General features: G+C 49.2%; 5 protein-coding genes across 5 annotated transcripts; 2 read left to right on the top strand and 3 right to left on the bottom strand.

Annotated features, from left to right (window-relative positions):
* Nucleotides 1–215: 215 nt before the first annotated feature.
* Nucleotides 216–3,874, bottom strand: BBC1 (assembly of actin patch protein; the record flags this gene model as incomplete). The annotated part of the gene is made up of 3 exons (XM_049250460.1): nt 216–1,951; nt 2,011–2,100; nt 2,155–3,874. 3 exons carry the CDS (start codon nt 3,872–3,874, stop codon nt 216–218), a joined length of 3,546 nt encoding a protein of 1,181 aa, XP_049110820.1.
* A 645-nt stretch (nt 3,875–4,519) lies between these two features.
* Nucleotides 4,520–5,503, top strand: LOZ57_001369 (uncharacterized protein; the record flags this gene model as incomplete). Its single annotated transcript, XM_049250459.1, has 1 exon — nt 4,520–5,503. One exon carries the CDS (start codon nt 4,520–4,522, stop codon nt 5,501–5,503), a length of 984 nt encoding a protein of 327 aa, XP_049110819.1.
* A 401-nt stretch (nt 5,504–5,904) lies between these two features.
* RPS17B (40S ribosomal protein S17.e.B) lies at nt 5,905–6,540 on the bottom strand (the record flags this gene model as incomplete). The annotated part of the gene is made up of 4 exons (XM_049250458.1): nt 5,905–5,979; nt 6,053–6,250; nt 6,330–6,455; nt 6,520–6,540. 4 exons carry the CDS (start codon nt 6,538–6,540, stop codon nt 5,905–5,907), a joined length of 420 nt encoding a protein of 139 aa, XP_049110818.1.
* Nucleotides 6,541–6,791: 251 nt separating this feature from the next.
* Nucleotides 6,792–8,078, bottom strand: LOZ57_001367 (uncharacterized protein; the record flags this gene model as incomplete). Its single annotated transcript, XM_049250457.1, has 1 exon — nt 6,792–8,078. One exon carries the CDS (start codon nt 8,076–8,078, stop codon nt 6,792–6,794), a length of 1,287 nt encoding a protein of 428 aa, XP_049110817.1.
* A 524-nt stretch (nt 8,079–8,602) lies between these two features.
* TOR1 (phosphatidylinositol kinase- protein kinase tor1) lies at nt 8,603–18,207 on the top strand (the record flags this gene model as incomplete). Its single annotated transcript, XM_049250456.1, has 11 exons — nt 8,603–8,729; nt 8,787–9,738; nt 9,789–10,168; nt 10,214–11,100; nt 11,152–12,015; nt 12,069–15,620; nt 15,677–15,976; nt 16,392–16,732; nt 16,808–17,225; nt 17,296–17,432; nt 17,487–18,207. 11 exons carry the CDS (start codon nt 8,603–8,605, stop codon nt 18,205–18,207), a joined length of 8,679 nt encoding a protein of 2,892 aa, XP_049110816.1.
* Between the last annotated feature and the right edge of the window lie 297 nt (nt 18,208–18,504).

Genomic DNA, 18,504 nt, shown 5'->3' with positions numbered 1-18,504 from the left:
TATTGACATGTATGGGGGAAATCAAACAGTAACACAAGGGCTGATTAAATACACTAAACTTGTGCCTGATAGGAAAATGGAAGATGCTGCTAACATGTGAAGACCAAGCACAAACAGTAGAATAGTCAGGTAGATACCTTCAATTTCAGCCATTTATCCTTCTTTCCCGTCAAATCCAAAGGCCTGCACCAATGGCCACTTGGCAAACTTTTCAACTATGACTTGTTTTCCTCTTCCCAGCCAACCCAACCACGTGGCATGACTCTCCAGACCAAGCACTCTCCGCTCTTTAAATCGCCCAGCTTGAAGCTCTCAATCTTAACCTTTTTGCTCTCTCGACCCTGTTCCCAGGCTCGAATCTTTTTCTTGGTCCCATCCCAGTCCAACACAATGCCGGCGTGATCTGGCTTCCCGACTTCGATGTTATATTTCTGATGCATCGTACCTCGGTGGCCTTGAAACCGGGCATTACGAAAAGTTACAACGTCACCAGCACGGATTTCATCATACTGCTGAACAGAAGCATTGGCCAGGTTTGAGTACACAATAGCTCCATACGCACGTACACCAACGGGAAGAAGGGCACCGGACAGGGGGGTGACAAGGGCCTTGATCAAGGCATGAGGAGTTCCATCACCGACAGTGGTGTTTTGCTTCGAAGCGGCAGTTTCTGCGAGACGAGCCCCAAAGCGAGTGTGTGAGTCTTCCAGCTGGTCTTGTCGCAGTCGCGCTGGAGGAGCCTCATGGCGTTGTTCCAGAATAACGTCACCTGGATTCTTCGAATCAAACCGCACTGTCACAATAGTCTGAGAATAGTCCATAAATAAAATGTAGACGTCCTTAGCAATGGTGGTTTTTCCACCTCTGTTAGTTGAGGTTGACTCTTCAATCTCATACAATATGTCCTTTTTATGTTGAAAGATCGGAGGAGGTGTTTTGGGTTGGGTCCACCAGAAGCTACTCTCGCCAAGATCAACATCACTTGCAAAGTAGCTCTCCATAGACGGCCTAGAAATATCCATAGATCGGCGGGGATTGGATTGTGTACGAAGAAGATCGGCTGATTGGCGAGACGAATGGGTGCGAGAAGTTGCCTGTGGAGGAGGCTGGCTAGGCGGTAGAGGAGGGGAATGGACGGAACGCCTTGGTGGAGATTCAGGGAAGAAGTCGTCCTCAACAGCCCCTGCAGGGTGCTTTGGCGCTCTGGCTGGTGGGCTGTGGGGTGGGGGAGGTGGAGGAAGCGAAGCGTCGTATCGGTATGGGTCATATTCATCATCATCTTCTAGTACGTGCTCCTTAGTTGTCGGAATGGGAGGCGGAGCTGTTCTCGGCATGTCGACCGACTGCCGTACCGACTTTGGCGGCTGAGTTGGAGGAGGTGGAGGAGCTGCACGAGGGGCCGCATTGGGAGGAGGCAGTGGCGGATGGATATCATGAGAGGTTCTGGGAGATTGACTGTTGAACTCATCTGTGATAGTACCTTCATCAATACTGGAATCGCGGCCGTGTGATTTAAGGGCATCCTTATGTGTAGCACCGGGAGCAATATCAGTGTCATAGTCGCCTTCATACTCAGTGACTTCCTCTTCTGTATCATGTCCTTTAAGACCCGTTTGAGTTCGTGCACTCATTGGACTATCATTGGTTGACTTGCGACTGACAGGGAACGGTGGAGGCGGCGGAGGCGGCCGAACTTGAGCAGATGGCATCAGAGGTGGAGCATGAGGAACAGGGGGGGGTTGGCTTGAGCGTTTGTCAGCGGAAAGTGTCGGAGGTCTCGAAGGCATTGACGAGTCTTCCTCGATACTTGTAGGAAGCACCGTTGGACAGCTGTCGCTGGATTGGCTTTCTACCTGTACGTTTCCAGGTGTGATGGAAAGCTCGTCGTCGGATTCCTCGCCCAGACTTGGTGATGTTAGGCCCCTTGCAGGCAGAATGGGCGCAGGTCGCGCTGATGATTTGGCTCAATTAGTAAAAAAAATCTTGTATCTGCATAATCAGTCGACTTACATTCAGGAGGGGGAGAAGACTCAGTTGGCCGATCTCCTGGCACAGGTGGAGGAATAGGCCGGGGATGACTGGGCGGAGGTGCAGTGTGTTCTATCAATGCTGTTAGATTGCCATTCAACTTTGATGTAAGGTGTTAAGTCTTACCAGTAGATCGTGGAAGCAAGGGTGGGTTGTCTGCAACGGAACGTCCGGAATTTGTGGTATCAGCCGGCTCTTCTTTGGGCGCCTGGGTTGCGGCTGGGACATTCGCCTCAAGCCCGTCCTTTTTGGACTCGGTGGGGGACAAGAAAGATTCCTGTTTGCGTGGTTGCATCCCTGGAATGACCATAACGGGAACGGGTGGGGCATGTGCCGTCGCGGGTAAGCGCTCTTCATCTTGAGATCTGGCGATCACGTCGGGCTTTGGCTTTTTGTATCCCCCAGAGGAAGTACCTGGTAGCCCTGGAGGCGGGCCGAACATACCCATCATGCCCATCCCACCGCTCATTTTCGCCATGCGGTCTCGAAGCTCCATTCTCCTCTTGATCTCTGAGTCGACTTCTTCCTCTTCTTCTTCTTCTTCCTCCTCCTCCTCCTTTTCGACGGCTCCTTCATTCACCATTTCCTGACTGCGAGGGTGACTTTCTTCAGCATTCAATTTGCTCGTGCTTGATTTCGTGGGCTTAACATCAATATCTTCTTTGCTGGTTGATGTTTCCTCGGCTTCTTCAGTGTCGCCAGCACCGGAATAGTCAGCATCATTTGCATCACTGGTAATATCGTGATGTGGCTGCAACGGGCTAGCCACATGAGGCACAACGGGAGTTCGGTGTTGATGCTGGGTAGATACATCATGGGTATCGTCACTTGTTTTCGATTCCTTTGCAGTTTCGGAAGTGGGAGCCTTTTCTAAACCTGCACCCTGCATGAGATCCGTATGGTCAACGGGATCTTGGATCTCTACATGTTTTTTTTGCGGCGGCTTCTTTGGCTTTTCTTTCTTCTGGGCAGCGTCCGCATGTCGAGCCGCTTGCTCAAGCTGTTGTTTCTGTAAGAGAGCAATTCTTTCCTTCAAAGATGTGGGTTTTGGTTGCCCGTCTTCCGCAGCAGCAGACGGCGGTGGTGGTGGAGACCGATCTGCAAGCCGCTCCTGGTTCTGTTCTAAGATTTCCGGATCTTCATCGCGCTTGTAGACCTTCTGCGCCGGGGCTTCAACCGGCATTGGCACGAAGGCATTCTTGCTTGGCGGCGGTGCAACAAATGGTTTTTTGATGAAAGCGTTGGTATTCGAAGACGTTCCAGCGGGGTTGAAAGGTGTTATTGGTGCCGCAGCAGCCTTGTTAAATGCCGCAATCCTGTCCTTAAAAGATGTTGAAGTCGGCTTGTCTGCGACAGAAGGGGGTGGGGCCTTTGGCTCTGGTTTAGGTACTGCGGCTACCGAAGGCAGAGGCGGTGCCGCTTGCTGAAAAGCCGTTGGTTGCGGCGCATCTGCGGTTGGTGGCCGAACAGCCTGAGGTTTTGGGCCTGTCTCTTGACTACTGTCAAAGTGCTGGGTTGGGGACTCTGGGCTTGTGGGAGTGGGGTTGCTGGCAGGCGGAGGTGGTGGGGGGACCGCCTCTACAGGAATAGTCGGTTCAGCGTCCTTCTTGAGCCTGTTTGGCCTTGAAGGCCGTGGTGGCGCTGGCGGCTCATATTTTTCAACGAAATTCCTTGGAAAGATGCCCTCCTTCCGTGTTCCGTTGTCAGCAGTATATTCCCCATAATACCATTCTTCGTCCTCCTCTGCCGTCACTGTAATGATTTGCCCAATTGAAAATGCAAGATCGTCTTCATGGTCAGAGGTATATTCAAAGATAGCCTTGACAGTGAATGGAGTGGCGGGCATTTGGGGCTGCAGATATTGCGATAACAGTAAACAAGCTGAGGGTCACACAGCTTGGAGGGGTCCGGATGCGGCTATCAGTGAGAATAACCCGGGGTTCAAGCAACACAGAAGCTAGTTGCAGGGCACGATCTAACAAACAAATTATGGGGAACACGTAGGAATCATAAAGTCATACGTCCTGAGCGCACTTGGAAGTCAGCTCAACATCAAAAGATGAAAGCCAGTGTCAGTCTTGATCACTCACTCTTTAGAGATAGTCCAGTGGCGGAAGCAACATAAATGTGCAGTACTGTCAACGAGCTGACCTGCCTGAGAGCACACCGCAAGTGATGTTCTGGCAAAGCGGTAGCAGTGTTGCCTGGGTGGGTGGAGGTTGAGGTGTCAGGCCGTTCGCTCAGTTAGTTTAACTACTGCCAATCGCTGGCGGCTTACGCCCACCCCTCCGCTTTAACTAACAACGCCACTACGCCCCCAACTACGTCAAGCCGAAACCGCGAATTTTCTTCTCAAACTGTTTTCTTCTCCTCTTGCTTGGAATTCACTGGTCACCTGCATTCATTTCACTAGGCGACCTGCCTCAGTTTTACACTCATGGCATCTGTGCCCAGCCACCTGCTCTAGCCTTTTACTACTCTCTAACCAGCTATGGATATTCCGTCCTCAGTTCTTAAGACCTCTGTCCCTGCTGTTCACGCTTCCTCTAGCCCAGCCCCGAGCGATATGAGTTACACTCCACCCCCGGGAAGCTCGCCAAATCCCCGCCACTTAGCGATTGCTCTTCACCATGCACGAAACATCCAAGCTCGCAAAGACACCGAAGCAATTATCCTCTCTCACATTGAGCATTTGATGGCGCTTCCTAGTACGGCTGATGCGGACCCGGCTGCTCCTTCCGAGACGGACGCATCTATTTTTACATCCTCCTTGATTCCTTTCCAGCCGTCGGACTACGATAATCTGATTTTAGAGCGAAACATTGACGGACGATGCGGATATGCTTTGTGTCCTAAAAATCACAGAAAAGAGGATCCGAAGACTAAATTTCGCATTCTATGGGGTCCGAAAGGGAGTGGCCCGTATGGTCGTGGGAGGACGATGAAAATAGTACCTGCAAACCAGCTTGAGAAATGGTGCTCTGAGTATTGTGCCGAACGGGCCCTCTATGTTCGGGTTCAGTTGAATGAGGAGCCAGCCTGGGAAAGGATCAATAAAAAGAACGTGAATATTTTATTGATGGAAGAGTGGCAGGGTTGTCATCTAGATAAAAAAAGAAAACGGCCTTCTCTAAGTATGCCGATCGTGGAAGAAAATCTGCGAAAGCTCTCCATCAGGCCATCGGTTACAGAAAAGCACGTTTCTCTTAATCCCCGGTTAAATAAATTCAACGATGAAGACGACTCCAAACAGCTAGCACTGGAGCGAGGCGATTCGCCAATAATTGCCTCCGAGGGAAGACTTCCGATACGGATTATTGAGAATGACCCAACAGCCGCTTCGGCGCCTACCCTACAGCTAAACAGTATGCAAGGTGGCTCCATTGAAGGGTTCAGGCCTGAGAATCATAACTATTCAAGACAGGATGCTGAACTTAATGATCAAGCTCCTAATGACGATGTGATGCGGTTCTAATCCTCATGAAGGTGGTAGTTTTTGTGAGACAATATCACATATGGCATATTTGTCGTTTGGGATAATATCATAAGAGGGAGGGTATTATTTGATATAAATACTACGTATTTCTCGGAATTTGTTTTTAAATAGTCATTGTTTATACGGGCCATAATGAACTCACATTACTTACCGATCTTGTCAAGGTCCAAGACTTTTCATCTTAGAGAACAGTATTGTAGTGTTCAAAGGAATAAGGGAGGAAATATATTGGCAATCAAGCATCATCCCAATGGGAATCCGCGACACCTTAATTCGTTCAAAGTCATTGTATTTCATCTGACAGCTAATACCTATAAATCGCTGCAGAACAAAAAAGACATTTTAGCCGCGTCAACGCCATCGAGTGAATCAAAGTTCGTTTATCTGAAACGACGTGGTCGTTCTGATGGCTGGGTTTGGCCGACAGCGACAACGTTGACCTTGAGGGAATCGAACTATTCAGAGCCAGATAAGTCAATGAATAAAATCTAAACGACATGATAGGTGAGCAGAGACTAGAGTACTTACGCCAAGGCTTTTGAGGAGGTCTTTGGTATCGGTATCAATCTCAAGCTGGCCAGTTTCCGTCTGGGAAATATCCAAAGCGGAGATCTCTGGAACGTACTGATCTTTACGTTCACGCTCCTCCTCTTGAAGTTTGAAGGAGATGCCGCGAACTGGGCCCCGTTGAATACGCTTCATCAGATGGGTAGTGTAGCCAGCAATCTAAAAAGATTTTATATTAGCACAAATATTCCCTCGTGCGCGGTTCGGTTTTAGTCATATATGTAGTCGCCATGTTTACCTTGTTGCGAAGGCGCTTGGAAGCAATGATGGCGATTTCATCGCAAATGCGCTTGTTGGTCTCAAAATCGAGGGTGAGCTTAGGATAGTAACGCTCAATGATGACCTTGGCGGACTTCTTGACTGTCTGAATTTCAAATCAGCACCGAATTGTATGGAGAGATGAGCATAAATAAGTGGTAATGCTGTACCTTCGTCCTAACGCGACCCATGTTGGCGGTGTTTTGCTGATGGCGGAACTCGTTGTGGTCGGTGGCTCGTTTGCGATGTTCAGCAATTCAAATTAGTTTCTGTGGTCCTCGCTTAGGACATTGGTTAACTACCCACACGTGATAAAACCCTAAACTAAAGTCACGTGAGGTTTCGAGTCGATAGAGGCTACAAGATACAATTTGGGCGGTGCGCACAATGCTAAAGGCTATGATATATGTGGATTGTTCGTACAAATACATACACTTGATTCTCAATGGTCAAGTGTAGGGACGGTTTTGCTGAGTGGGAAAAGATTCTCGGGAAGAGACACGGACGGTTCTGGCTCGTTTGCCCCAAAAAGTGCTTTTGAAGTCTCAGTGGCTCGTACCAATCTGAGTTCTAGTCTTCCATCCGGTCGAATACAAGCTCTTTCAGCCTTAACCCAGTACTTCATACCTCCTATGGCATCAGGATCAAACGCCATTAAGCCCTTTCCTTGTCTAAGACCCTGTGATTTAGAGTCTTCTGTAACGAATCCACCAACGCCGACGAATGTCCGGAGTTTAAAAGTCCTCTTAACACTTAAAACACGGGCCTGGACAGGTTTGGGGTCTTGTAGCGGGCCCACAACCGGGTGATTATCCATATGTGCCTTCGTGCGGAGATATGACAGGCCTGCTGACGGGTGTGTCATCGGAGGGCCGGATGTCGCATACTCAACCGAGGATATATTTGATGGCCCTGCAGCCCAGTAGTGTTCCTTCAGGTACCGGTTAGGGATGCTAGGCGGGGTAGCTAAGTCGAGAAACTTATAGATTTCGGGGCCGAGAACTTCCGGCTTCGAGCGTAACAACCGTAATGCCAATTCGAACTCCTCGTCATTTAACTCATGAGGTAATTTATTGTCCTCGATAGGCTCACCGCGGTCTAGTGATGCTTTCCGCATTTCTAGAGCTTTCCTCTCTGTGAGGATCTGGCGTAGTTGCCTCAAAAATTCCGGCTTTTGCCGCCTAACGGTTTTTAAAAAAGCATTGAACTCGATTTCAGTTTGACCTGCAAGCCATGGCCCCTTAAATCTGAATCTTTTGGAATGGGCATCATCGGATAACTTGGTCTCATACGTGTTATCAGCGGTTGACTCGAAAACACTTGAATGTCGTCCACCACCGGTAGACGCAGAAATACCAGTGTCCAATACAGTTGACAGTGGAAGAGAAAGCTCCTGCCATTTTTTCAAAGAAATTGTATGGTCGTTGGCTGAATCGAAATCTGTGATATGCTCATAGGTATCCAGTTGGTTGATTCGTACAACCGGGAATAAAGCACTATCAGACGTAGATTTCTTCGGTAACGATCGCTTAAGGCCCCAATCACCTCTTGCTAAGGACGACGGCGGTGATATAATAGAAGGACGTACTGGATGAGGAAGGGTTGCGGTGTCCGACTCAGCGACGCTCGAAGGTGAGATGCGGGGCGCCGGCGCGGAAAGGGGAGGAGGTAGAGCAAAAAGCCGTGAGTTTCGAAGTAAATTCGCCGCGGGCGATAGTCTTCCCGTCATTGTCCCTCAATCCACCCTGGGGTTGCGATTGTCACTGGCAATGATTGAGAAGCGACCCAGAGATTTGTTTGCAAAGGTTTACTAGCGCTCAATAACGAACTAGTTAAACTAGATCTTGGCATTCTTTATGGAAGCTGTACGGAGTAGCATAGGCCTACCTCTACTATATACAGCAGGGGGCAGTCCGTCATTGCATAAACCTCTGAATCTTTGGATAAAAGAAGTACTATTATATGGAATAAGATGCTCCATACGCGGCGAATGAATTTCCTCGTCTTACTAACCAGAATTGCTGACAAAGCAGTTAATTTGTACGGAGTACTGCCTGGCCCCAACCCCAGTCACGGGACCGAACCTGGATCGCCAGCTGGGACTTGAGCGTATCATCGAGCTTGATTTCCTTGAACATACTACTTCAGATAAGACAACTCAACACAACATTCTCTCCTAGCTTGAATGCGATAATCAATGTTTATCTCCCCACTGGCAGATGCGCTGCCAGTATTGGGGGGTAGTCTCCAACCATGTCACAAGTATCCTCAGCGACTGATGCGACACAGAAACCCTTTACCGACCTCAAATCCAAGAACGAGGAGATAAGACACCGAGCGGCACTCGAACTATACGACAATATTGTTTCTGCTTCTAGAGGTAGAACTAAATTTTCTGTCGATTCAGCTCACTAAAACTAGCTAACCCGGTTATTAGAGCTCCCGCAGGACAAATTTTTGGAGTATTACAACACTGTCAGCTCTCGAATAGCACAACTTGTTGTCACAGGCAGTGACGCCAACGAGAAAATCGGCGGACTACTCGCGCTTGACAGGCTAATTGATTTTGATGGTGTTGATGCCGCCCTAAAGACCACCCGGTTTTCCGGCTACCTGCGGAGTGCGTTGAGAAGCAATGATAACACGGTCCTACTTTATGCGGCGACATCTTTGGGCCGTTTGGCGAAACCGGGCGGCGCATTGACTGCTGAATTAGTGGAGAGTGAAATACAGTCGGCTCTGGAGTCATTACAATCAGAGAGACAGGAAAATAGACGCTTTGCTGCTGTGCTTATCATCAGGGAACTCGCCAAAGGCTCTCCAACGCTGCTTTACGGATTTGTTGCACAAATATTGGAACTTGTCTGGGTAGCTCTTCGAGATCCGAAGGTTCTTATTCGAGAGACGGCCGCTGACGCTATCAGTGAGTGCTTTGAGATTATTTCTGCTCGTGAAAGCCAGGTTCGACATCAGTGGTTTGCGGGAATTTACGACCAGACATTGCTTGGTCTTAGGTCAAACAATAATGATTGGATTCATGGCTCTCTCCTCGCTCTTCGAGAGTTGCTTCACAAGGGAGCAATGTTTATGAACGAGCATTACCGCGCTGCTTGTGAAATAGTGATTCGATTAAAAGATCACCGCGATACCAAAATTCGAATGCAAGTTGTCGCCACAATTCCAGTTCTTGCTTCCTATGCTCCCCTAGACTTCACCAATACGTACCTTAACCGATTCATGATATATTTGCAAGCCCAATTGAAACGGGACAAGGAGCGAAATGCAGCTTTTATTGCTATTGGTCAGATTTCGAGCGCCGTAGGAAATGCTATCGGCCAGTTCCTTGATGGGATTATTGTGTATATTCGCGAGGGTTTGACTCTGAAGGCGTAAGTGACACGTAGGTATCCCGTTCTTTACGCCGCTAATCGTTTCTTAGGCGTAATCGCGCGGCGGTGAATGAGGCTCCTATGCTAGAATGCTTAAGCATGCTCAGTTTGGCTGTAGGCCAAACATTGAGCAAGTATATGGAATCTCTACTTGACCCTATTTTTGCTTGCGGTCTGAGCAAGGCTCTTACTCAAGCCCTCGTGGATATGGCACATTATATTCCGCCTGTGCGCGCTACAATACAAGAAAAGCTACTCGACATGCTGAGCTTGGTGTTATGCGGACGGCCGTTCTTACCACTCGGCTGTCCCGACAATCGTCTCTTGCCAATGCCATCTTTTGTCAAAGACTCAGCACCACAGCCACAAGAGGCTACGGATACTGAAATTACACTCGCCCTACTCACTCTGGGCAGCTTCGACTTTTCTGGTATGTAAACTCTTCCTTTGAAAGCCTCTTTTCTAATAGCTATAGGTCACATATTAAACGAATTTGTCCGTGATGTGGCCATAAAATACGTTGAAAATGATAACCCTGAAATTCGCAAAGCCTCTGCCCTTACTTGCTGCCAATTATTTGTCCATGACCCTATTTTGAACCAGACAAGCAGCCATTCACTTCAAGTTGTTAGCCAGGTCATTGACAAGCTCTTGTCCGTGGGTGTTGGAGACCCTGAGCCGGAAATCCGGTGCACCGTATTGCAATCTCTTGATCGAAAATTTGACCGCCACTTAGCGAAACCTGAAAATGTCCGGTGTCTTTTTCTTGCTGTCAATGATGAGGTATTTGCCGTCCGTGAAGCAGCAATTAGCATTATTGGCCGCCTCTCGAATGTCAACCCTGCTTATGTCTTCCCACCACTACGAAAATTGCTCGTCAACCTTCTGACAGGACTCAGTTTTGCTACTACACCTAGGCAAAAGGAGGAAAGTGCTCAATTGATCAGTCTATTTGTTTCCAATGCTACTAAACTAGTGCGCTCTTATGTTGATCCAATGGTCACAACTCTGTTACCAAAAACAACGGATGTAAATCCTGCTGTTTCTGCCACCACAATTAAGGCAATTGGGGAGCTTGCAACAATTGGTGGTGATGACATGAAACAGTATTTGCCACAAATTATGCCAATTATTTTGGAAGCACTGCAAGATCTTTCATCTCCACCAAAAAGAGAGGCGGCTTTGCGGACCCTGGGTCAGCTTGCTAGCAATGCTGGATATGTTATTGAACCTTACAAAGAATACCCACAATTGCTTGCTGTCTTGATTAATATTGTTAAAACAGAGCCGGCTGGAACTTTACGAAAGGAAACGATCAAACTCATCGGCACATTGGGAGCTCTAGATCCTTATAGATATCAGGTAAGATGGGACTACCTACTGGCCTTAAATCTCATACTAATTCCTCAATAGCAATTAAGCCATGACACTCCGGATGTTCATCACATTAATGAAGTCCAAGCTGTATCTGATGTATCACTAATTATGCAGGGGCTAACCCCATCAAATGAAGAATACTATCCTACCGTGGTGATAAATACTCTTCTCCACAATATCCTAAATGAAGCCTCCCTTGCACAATACCATTCTGCTGTCATTGATGCTATCGTCACAATTTTTAAAACCTTAGGTCTGAAATGCGTTCCATTTCTTGGTCAAATTATTCCAGCTTTCATTTCTGTGATTAAAAGCACACCAACAAGCCGTTTGGAGACATATTTCAATCAACTTGCGATCTTAGTTGCCATTGTTCGGCAGCATATCCGAGCATTTCTACCGGATATAATCGGAATAATTCGTGAGTACTGGGATGCTTCCTTTCAAGTTCAAGCCACAATTCTCTCCCTTGTGGAGGCGATTTCCAAGTCCCTTGAAGGCGAATTCAAGAAATACCTAGCTTCACTTATCCCCTTAATGCTGAATACTATTGAGAAAGATAATACCCCTAGGCGCCAACCATCAGAGAGAATTTTGCATAGCTTCCTGGTATTTGGATCTAGTGCAGAAGAGTATATGCACAGAATTGTACCAGCGATCGTCGGATCCTTTGATAAGCCGCAGGCACCCCAGAGCATTAGGAAATCCGCCATTGAGACCCTAGCAAAGCTATCCCGCCAGGTCAATGTTTCCGATTTTGCGTCCTTTATGGTTCATCCTTTGGCACGAGTCATTGGCGGGTCCGATCGCACGCTAAGACAGACTGCTTTGGATTGCATTTGCACTTTAATATTCCAGCTTGGGCAAGATTTTACCAATTATATTCCTCTAGTCAATAAGGTACGACTCATCCTCTTCTTTGTATTAGTGTACTCTGCTCTGACAGGTAGCAGGTGCTTAAGAATAATCAAATCCATCATCACAATTATCGTATTCTCGTGACGAAGCTACAGAAAGGTGAACCCTTACCGCAGGATCTCAACCCGGATGAACAATACGGTTCTTTTGGCGACGACCAGTCCTTCGGAGAAGTCGGTCAAAGAAAGATCCTTGTGAATCAGCAGCATCTAAAGAATGCCTGGGACGCAACCCAAAAGTCAACTTCCGAAGACTGGCAAGAATGGATGCGGCGTTTTAGCGTAGAACTGCTTAAAGAATCCCCGTCTCATGCTCTTCGAGCTTGTGCTAGCCTGGCAGGCATCTACCAGCCCCTAGCAAAAGATCTATTCAATGCCGCTTTTGTATCATGCTGGACGGAGCTTTACCACACTTACCAGGAAGAGCTGGTTCACTCTATCGATCTTGCACTTACAGCCCGAAATATCCCCCCAGAAATTCTTCAAATTCTCTTGAATCTGGCAGAGTTTATGGAACACGACGACAAGGCCCTTCCGATTGATATCCGCACCCTCGGAAAATACGCAGGTAAATGCCACGCCTTTGCCAAGGCCCTGCATTATAAGGAACTAGAGTTTGAGCAAGATCAAAATTCTGGCGCTGTTGAAGCATTGATAAGCATCAATAACCAACTACAGCAGTTTGATGCGGCCATTGGCATTCTCCGCAAAGCCCAGGCCTACCGGGATGTTGAGTTGAAGGAGACATGGTTTGTAAAGCTTCAGCGTTGGGAGGAAGCTTTGGCTGCCTATAAACGACGAGAGTTGACCGATCCCAATTCATTCGAAGTCACTATGGGGAAAATGCGGTGTTTGCATGCTCTTGGAGAGTGGAAGATGCTGTCAGATTTAGCCCAGGAGAAATGGAATCAAGCATCCAACGACCACCGCATCGCGATTGCTCCTCTTGCTGCTGCGGCTGCTTGGGGCCGTGGTCAATGGGAGCTCATGGATTCTTACATTGGCGTTATGAAAGACCAGTCTCCTGACCGTTCATTCTTTGGCGCTATTCTTTCCCTACATCGAAATCAATTCAAAGAAGCCGCCGATTACATAGAGAAAGCCCGCAATGGCCTCGACACCGAGCTTTCAGCCTTGCTAGGTGAATCCTATAACCGTGCTTATAATGTCGTTGTTCGTGTTCAGATGCTTGCTGAGCTTGAAGAGATAATAACGTACAAGCAATGTGTTGGTGATGCTGAGAGACAAGACGCCATGAGGCAAACGTGGAACAAACGTCTTTTAGGATGTCAACAGAATGTTGAAGTCTGGCAAAGAATGCTCAAAGTTAGGGCCCTGGTGATTTCGCCACAGGAAAATCTAGATATGTGGATTAAATTTGCGAATCTTTGTCGCAAATCCAACCGCATGGGTCTTGCAGAGCGCTCTCTTAGTTCCCTTGAAACTACAGAGTCTCCCGAAGCTGGGGTTCCTCCTGAAGTCACATATGCCCGCCTCAAATTCGACTGGGCTGCTGGTCACCAACAAGAGGCTCTCCAAGCACTAAAGGAATTTGCAAGCTCACTGGCAGATGAATATTCAAAATACAACTCTCTCGTCAATTCAGTACAGAGACAACAGCAAGCTACTACCGAAGGAAATCATCTAGCCAATGGACAAGTCGAACATAGAGACACAGAGATCGCTTCAGCTCGACAGAACCTCGGTGATATTACGAAGTTCCGCCGTCTTCTGGCTAAGAGTCATCTCAAACAAGGGGAATGGCAAACTGCCCTGCAAAAAGGAGACTGGACGTCTGATGGCGTTCGAGATGTTCTCAATGCCTATTCTGCGGCTACACAGTATAACAGGGAATCCTACAAAGCCTGGCATGCTTGGGCTCTGGCAAATTTTGAGGTCTTAACTGCTTTAAGTCCCCAATCCAGCAGCGAGACGGTATCAATACCTCACCATATAGTCACCGAGCATGTCATACCTGCTATCCGGGGTTTCTTCCAATCTATCGCTTTATCATCCTCAAGTGCTTTACAGGACACACTAAGGCTGCTGACGCTTTGGTTTAATCATGGTGGAGATGCAGAAGTTTGCAACGTTGTGACCGACGGGTTTTCGTCCGTCAGTATTGATACGTGGCTTGAAGTGACTCCCCAGCTCATTGCACGTATTAACCAGCCTAACGCCAGGGTGCGTGCTTCTGTCCATCGGTTGCTTGCGGAACTAGGCAAGGCTCACCCTCAAGCCCTCGTCTACCCCTTGACTGTTGCAACAAAGTCCATGGTTGCTCGTCGTTCACAATCCGCCATTCACATAATGGACAGTTTGCGACAGCATAGCCCCAAACTTGTTGAGCAAGCGGAAGTTGTTAGTCATGAGCTAGTGCGGGTTGCTGTTCTTTGGCACGAGCTCTGGTACGATGGCTTAGAGGAAGCATCTCGACTATACTTTGCAAACAATAATGTCGATGGCATGTTCCAGACGTTGGCACCTTTACACGATATGCTAGACAAGGGCGCAGAGACTTTAAGGGAGGTATCCTTTGCGCAGGCCTTTGGCCGTGACCTCGCAGAAGCGCGACACTTCTGCCTTCTCTATCGTGAATCTCAAGAAATTGGGGACCTTAATCAAGCATGGGATCTTTACTATACAGTGTTCAAAAAGATCGACCGGCAGGTCCGGCAGATGAAGACCCTTGATCTAAAATATGTTTCCCCGAAACTCAAGGACGCGGTGGATTTGAATCTTGCTATGCCAGGCACCTATCAAAGCGGGCGGCCAGTGATCCGGATACTAACATTTGATCCCGTGTTGATCGCGGTTATAACTAAGAAAAAGCCACGAAAGATGATTGTCAAGGGCAGTGACGGTAACTCTTATATGTATGCGCTCAAAGGTCACGAGGACATTCGTCAAGATGAGAGAGTTATGCAGCTTTTTGGCCTAGTCAATACACTTTTGGAGAAAGACAGTGAATGCTACAAACGACACTTGACAATCCAACGGTTCCCTGCCATACCTTTATCTCAGAATTCTGGCTTGCTAGGCTGGGTTACCAACACCGACACACTCCATACACTGATCAAGGAGTATCGGGAAAGCCGGCGAATCTTACTCAACATTGAGCATCGCATCATGTTACAGATGGCTCCAGACTATGACAGCTTGACACTGATGCAGAAGGTTGAAGTATTTGGCTATGCCATGGATAACACAACCGGGAAAGATCTTTACAGAGTTTTATGGCTTAAGAGCAAGAGCTCGGAGGCCTGGCTTGAAAGGAGGACCAACTACACTCGGTCGTTAGGTGTTATGTCGATGGTTGGATATATTCTTGGTCTAGGCGATCGGCACCCCTCGAACCTGTTGTTGGATAGAATCACGGGTAAAATCGTACACATTGACTTCGGCGATTGTTTTGAAGTAGCCATGCACCGCGAAAAGTACCCTGAGAAGGTCCCTTTCCGATTAACCCGCATGCTCACATTCGCAATGGAGGTCAGCAACATTGAAGGCAGCTACCACATCACCTGTGAGGCCGTCATGCGCGTCCTTCGTGAAAACAAGGAATCGTTGATGGCGGTACAAGAAGCTGTAAGTTTCGTCCTTACTTCCTTGACTATACTTTTGATACTGATTGCGCCCATTAGTTCATTCACGATCCCTTGATTAACTGGCGACTGGGTGCGCGTGAATCTCCCGCCCAACCCTCTTTCGCGGACCGCCATCAAGCCGGCGAGCTCAGCCTTGACCTTCCACTGCAACCCGGAAACTTTTCTCGTCGCCGGCCGTCAATCTTAGAGGGCGGCATTCTTGACGCGCAGCAAGGCATCCCCAACGAGGCTAGAGATGTGCAGAATGCGCGAGCGCTACAAGTTCTAGCCCGTGTCAGAGAGAAATTAACCGGTAGAGACTTCAAGACACACGAAGAACTGAGCGTCAGCGATCAGGTAGATAAGCTCTTAGTACAGGCGACAAGCGTGGAGAACCTATGTCAGCATTATATCGGCTGGTGCAGCTTCTGGTAGACGGAATGAGGAGCGGTGGTGATGATGGATGGCGTTTGGGGGTTTTCCAGCAGGCCAGGGCATGACGTGACGACATTGGGATTGATATTTCTTCTAGTATAGACCGCCATCTGCCCATATAGCGCTTTTTGAGCGGACCAGCTAGCTGCTTCGCTATGTACACAATCTGGTAGTCTATAGACCTTTAATACTCTCTTTCCTCGAAACTTCACCTGACGCCAAGAAGCCGCCTGGCCGAGGCTTGTTATGTCAATTCCAACTCCTCCAAACACCCACGCCAGATCGGCTGACAGCATCCAACTCGCCCATCGCTTGTTGCTGCTTCTGCTGGCGCCAGCCCTCACTGGCTTCCTCCAATGCCCTCGCGCCCTCCACAATGGATCCGTCTGAGCCCCCAGCCGGCTCTCCCCCCGGCCGCCCCGTACCCCCCCTGCTGAGCCACGCACTCTCGCTCTCGCTCTCCGCATCTGAATACAAGCTGCTGCACGAGCGGCTGATCACACGGTTGCCGCCACGGCTCAAAAACCGCGCCCTCGCGCCCGAGACGTTTACCGCAATTGCCGGTGCACACCCGCAGTATACCACGGAAGCGGCGCGAGCGTCGCTGCGTGTGTTCCTGGTCACCGCTGGCGCTGGCAAGCTCGCGGAGGCGCTGGGCGGATTTTTTCTGAAGGACCTGTAAGGCCTTTTATTTGAGAAAGAAATTGTGAAGGGAAATTAATGCTGATGTATGTTTTCTTTGTGATTGCTTAGCAAAAATGTACCCAAGGGCTTCATTCTGCGCATAGCCACCAGCCTGTCGCTGTTTTTGCTGGCCCAGCGGCTCTTGTACCGCTTCTTCTCGAGGCTACGCGCGACGCTGCGCTCTGAGAACGCACGCCCGTTCTGTAGGCGCAATCCGCACATCGCCGCCGCGCTGGCGTCTAAGTATACGCCGGCCATCGGCGCCAGTCTCGCGTGCTTTGTGTTGGGACTGTTCCCCATTCCCTCCGTCCGCACGACGATGGCGATCTATGCATCGACGAGGAGCATGGAGTTTCTGTATAACGCGCTCTGCGCCAAAGGGTGGTTCCAGAACAAACCATGGTGGTTTGGGAGCTGGTTGCTGATGCCGCTATCGTTCGCGCAGCTTTTTCATGCGTTTGTGTTTGATAGGGAGACTGTTCCCGGGGTATGTTCTAGAAATTTGAAAGGTTCATTTGTGTGGAGTGGTTTGGCTGACCTGTGATGGGATATGGCAGTGGCTCGGGACGTTCATCACCAAATACTCACAGGGGTATATCCAGCAATGTCCGGATGGGTTCCCGGCTGATCTACACTGGCCCGACGGGTATGAATCCGTGGACGCTTTGGCGAAAATTGCAGAATTGAAATGGCCGTAAGTCACAAATTTCTCCTCTTGATTGTTTCTCTCGTGTCTAATGAGTTACAGTGTCTTTCTCTCGCCCATCCTCCATCCACAAAACCCAGCCACACTCCCCACCGCTCTCCAGAGCATATCGCCCATCACCTCTCCAGCACACCCAGCTGTGGCATCACTATCGTGCGCGCTGCTCCACCCCAAAACACCCTCCTGCCTCACGGCCTTTCTACAGCAGAACCTCCTCTCGATTCCCCCAATCGCGCGCACGGTTAGCAAAGTCCTTCTCGCGCTGTCTTTGTTCGGGTTCAAAACGTTATTACTTCACCCGCTCTCCTCAATCAACGTGCTCAGCCGCAAGATCCTCTCGGTGACGGCGGTCCTCACTGCCTCACTAGGCGCTGCGTGGGGCAGCATCTGCTTCTTCAACAGCATCCTACCGCGGTCCATGCTCCGCACGCAGCGGTTCTACCTCAGCGGGGCACTGGCGGGCGTGCCGTTCATGTTCTCCGGGGCGCCGGGGGCACGGTCGCACTTCCTATACTTCTTCCGGCTGGCGGTGAGCTCGGCGTGGCGGGCGGGGGTCAAGCGCGGGCTATGGCGCGGGTGGACGGGCGGGGAGCTATGGGTGCTGGCGGTGTCATGGGCGGTGATGGGTGCGGTGCTGGAGAATAACCCGGGCTCGATGACGGGATCCGGATTCCGCAAGGCGATGGCGTGGATCCGTGGTGACGGCTTTGTGGATCTGGCGGAGCCACGGACGAAAAAGAAGAGCCGGAAGGCTACGGAGTAAGTGGGTGAAATTGGTCTGGTTTGTTTTCTACTTATTCTCCTTGTCCGTGCTCACAGGTTGCTAGCAAGTGGCTATTTCTGTATGTACGGAGTACACGTTCACATTGGCTACATGGCGAGTATAAATTTAATGTATTTACCGTCTTTTATATCCTCTAATACTAGTTCTTCTGACGCCGATATAAGTTCTAGTCGCAGTTCAAAGCCCAAGGGTATCAATATCAGACCTGAGTAACTTCTTCCCTTCGACCCCGTGACCGGCTGACCCATGACTCAAGGACGACTTCATCGTCACCAA

The sequence above is a fragment of the Ophidiomyces ophidiicola genome, assembly GCF_022830035.1.
Source record: "Ophidiomyces ophidiicola strain CBS 122913 chromosome Unknown scaffold_3, whole genome shotgun sequence".
Classification (NCBI taxonomy): Eukaryota; Fungi; Ascomycota; class Eurotiomycetes; order Onygenales; family Onygenaceae; genus Ophidiomyces; species Ophidiomyces ophidiicola.
This window is presented reverse-complemented; position numbering and strand designations above follow the sequence as displayed.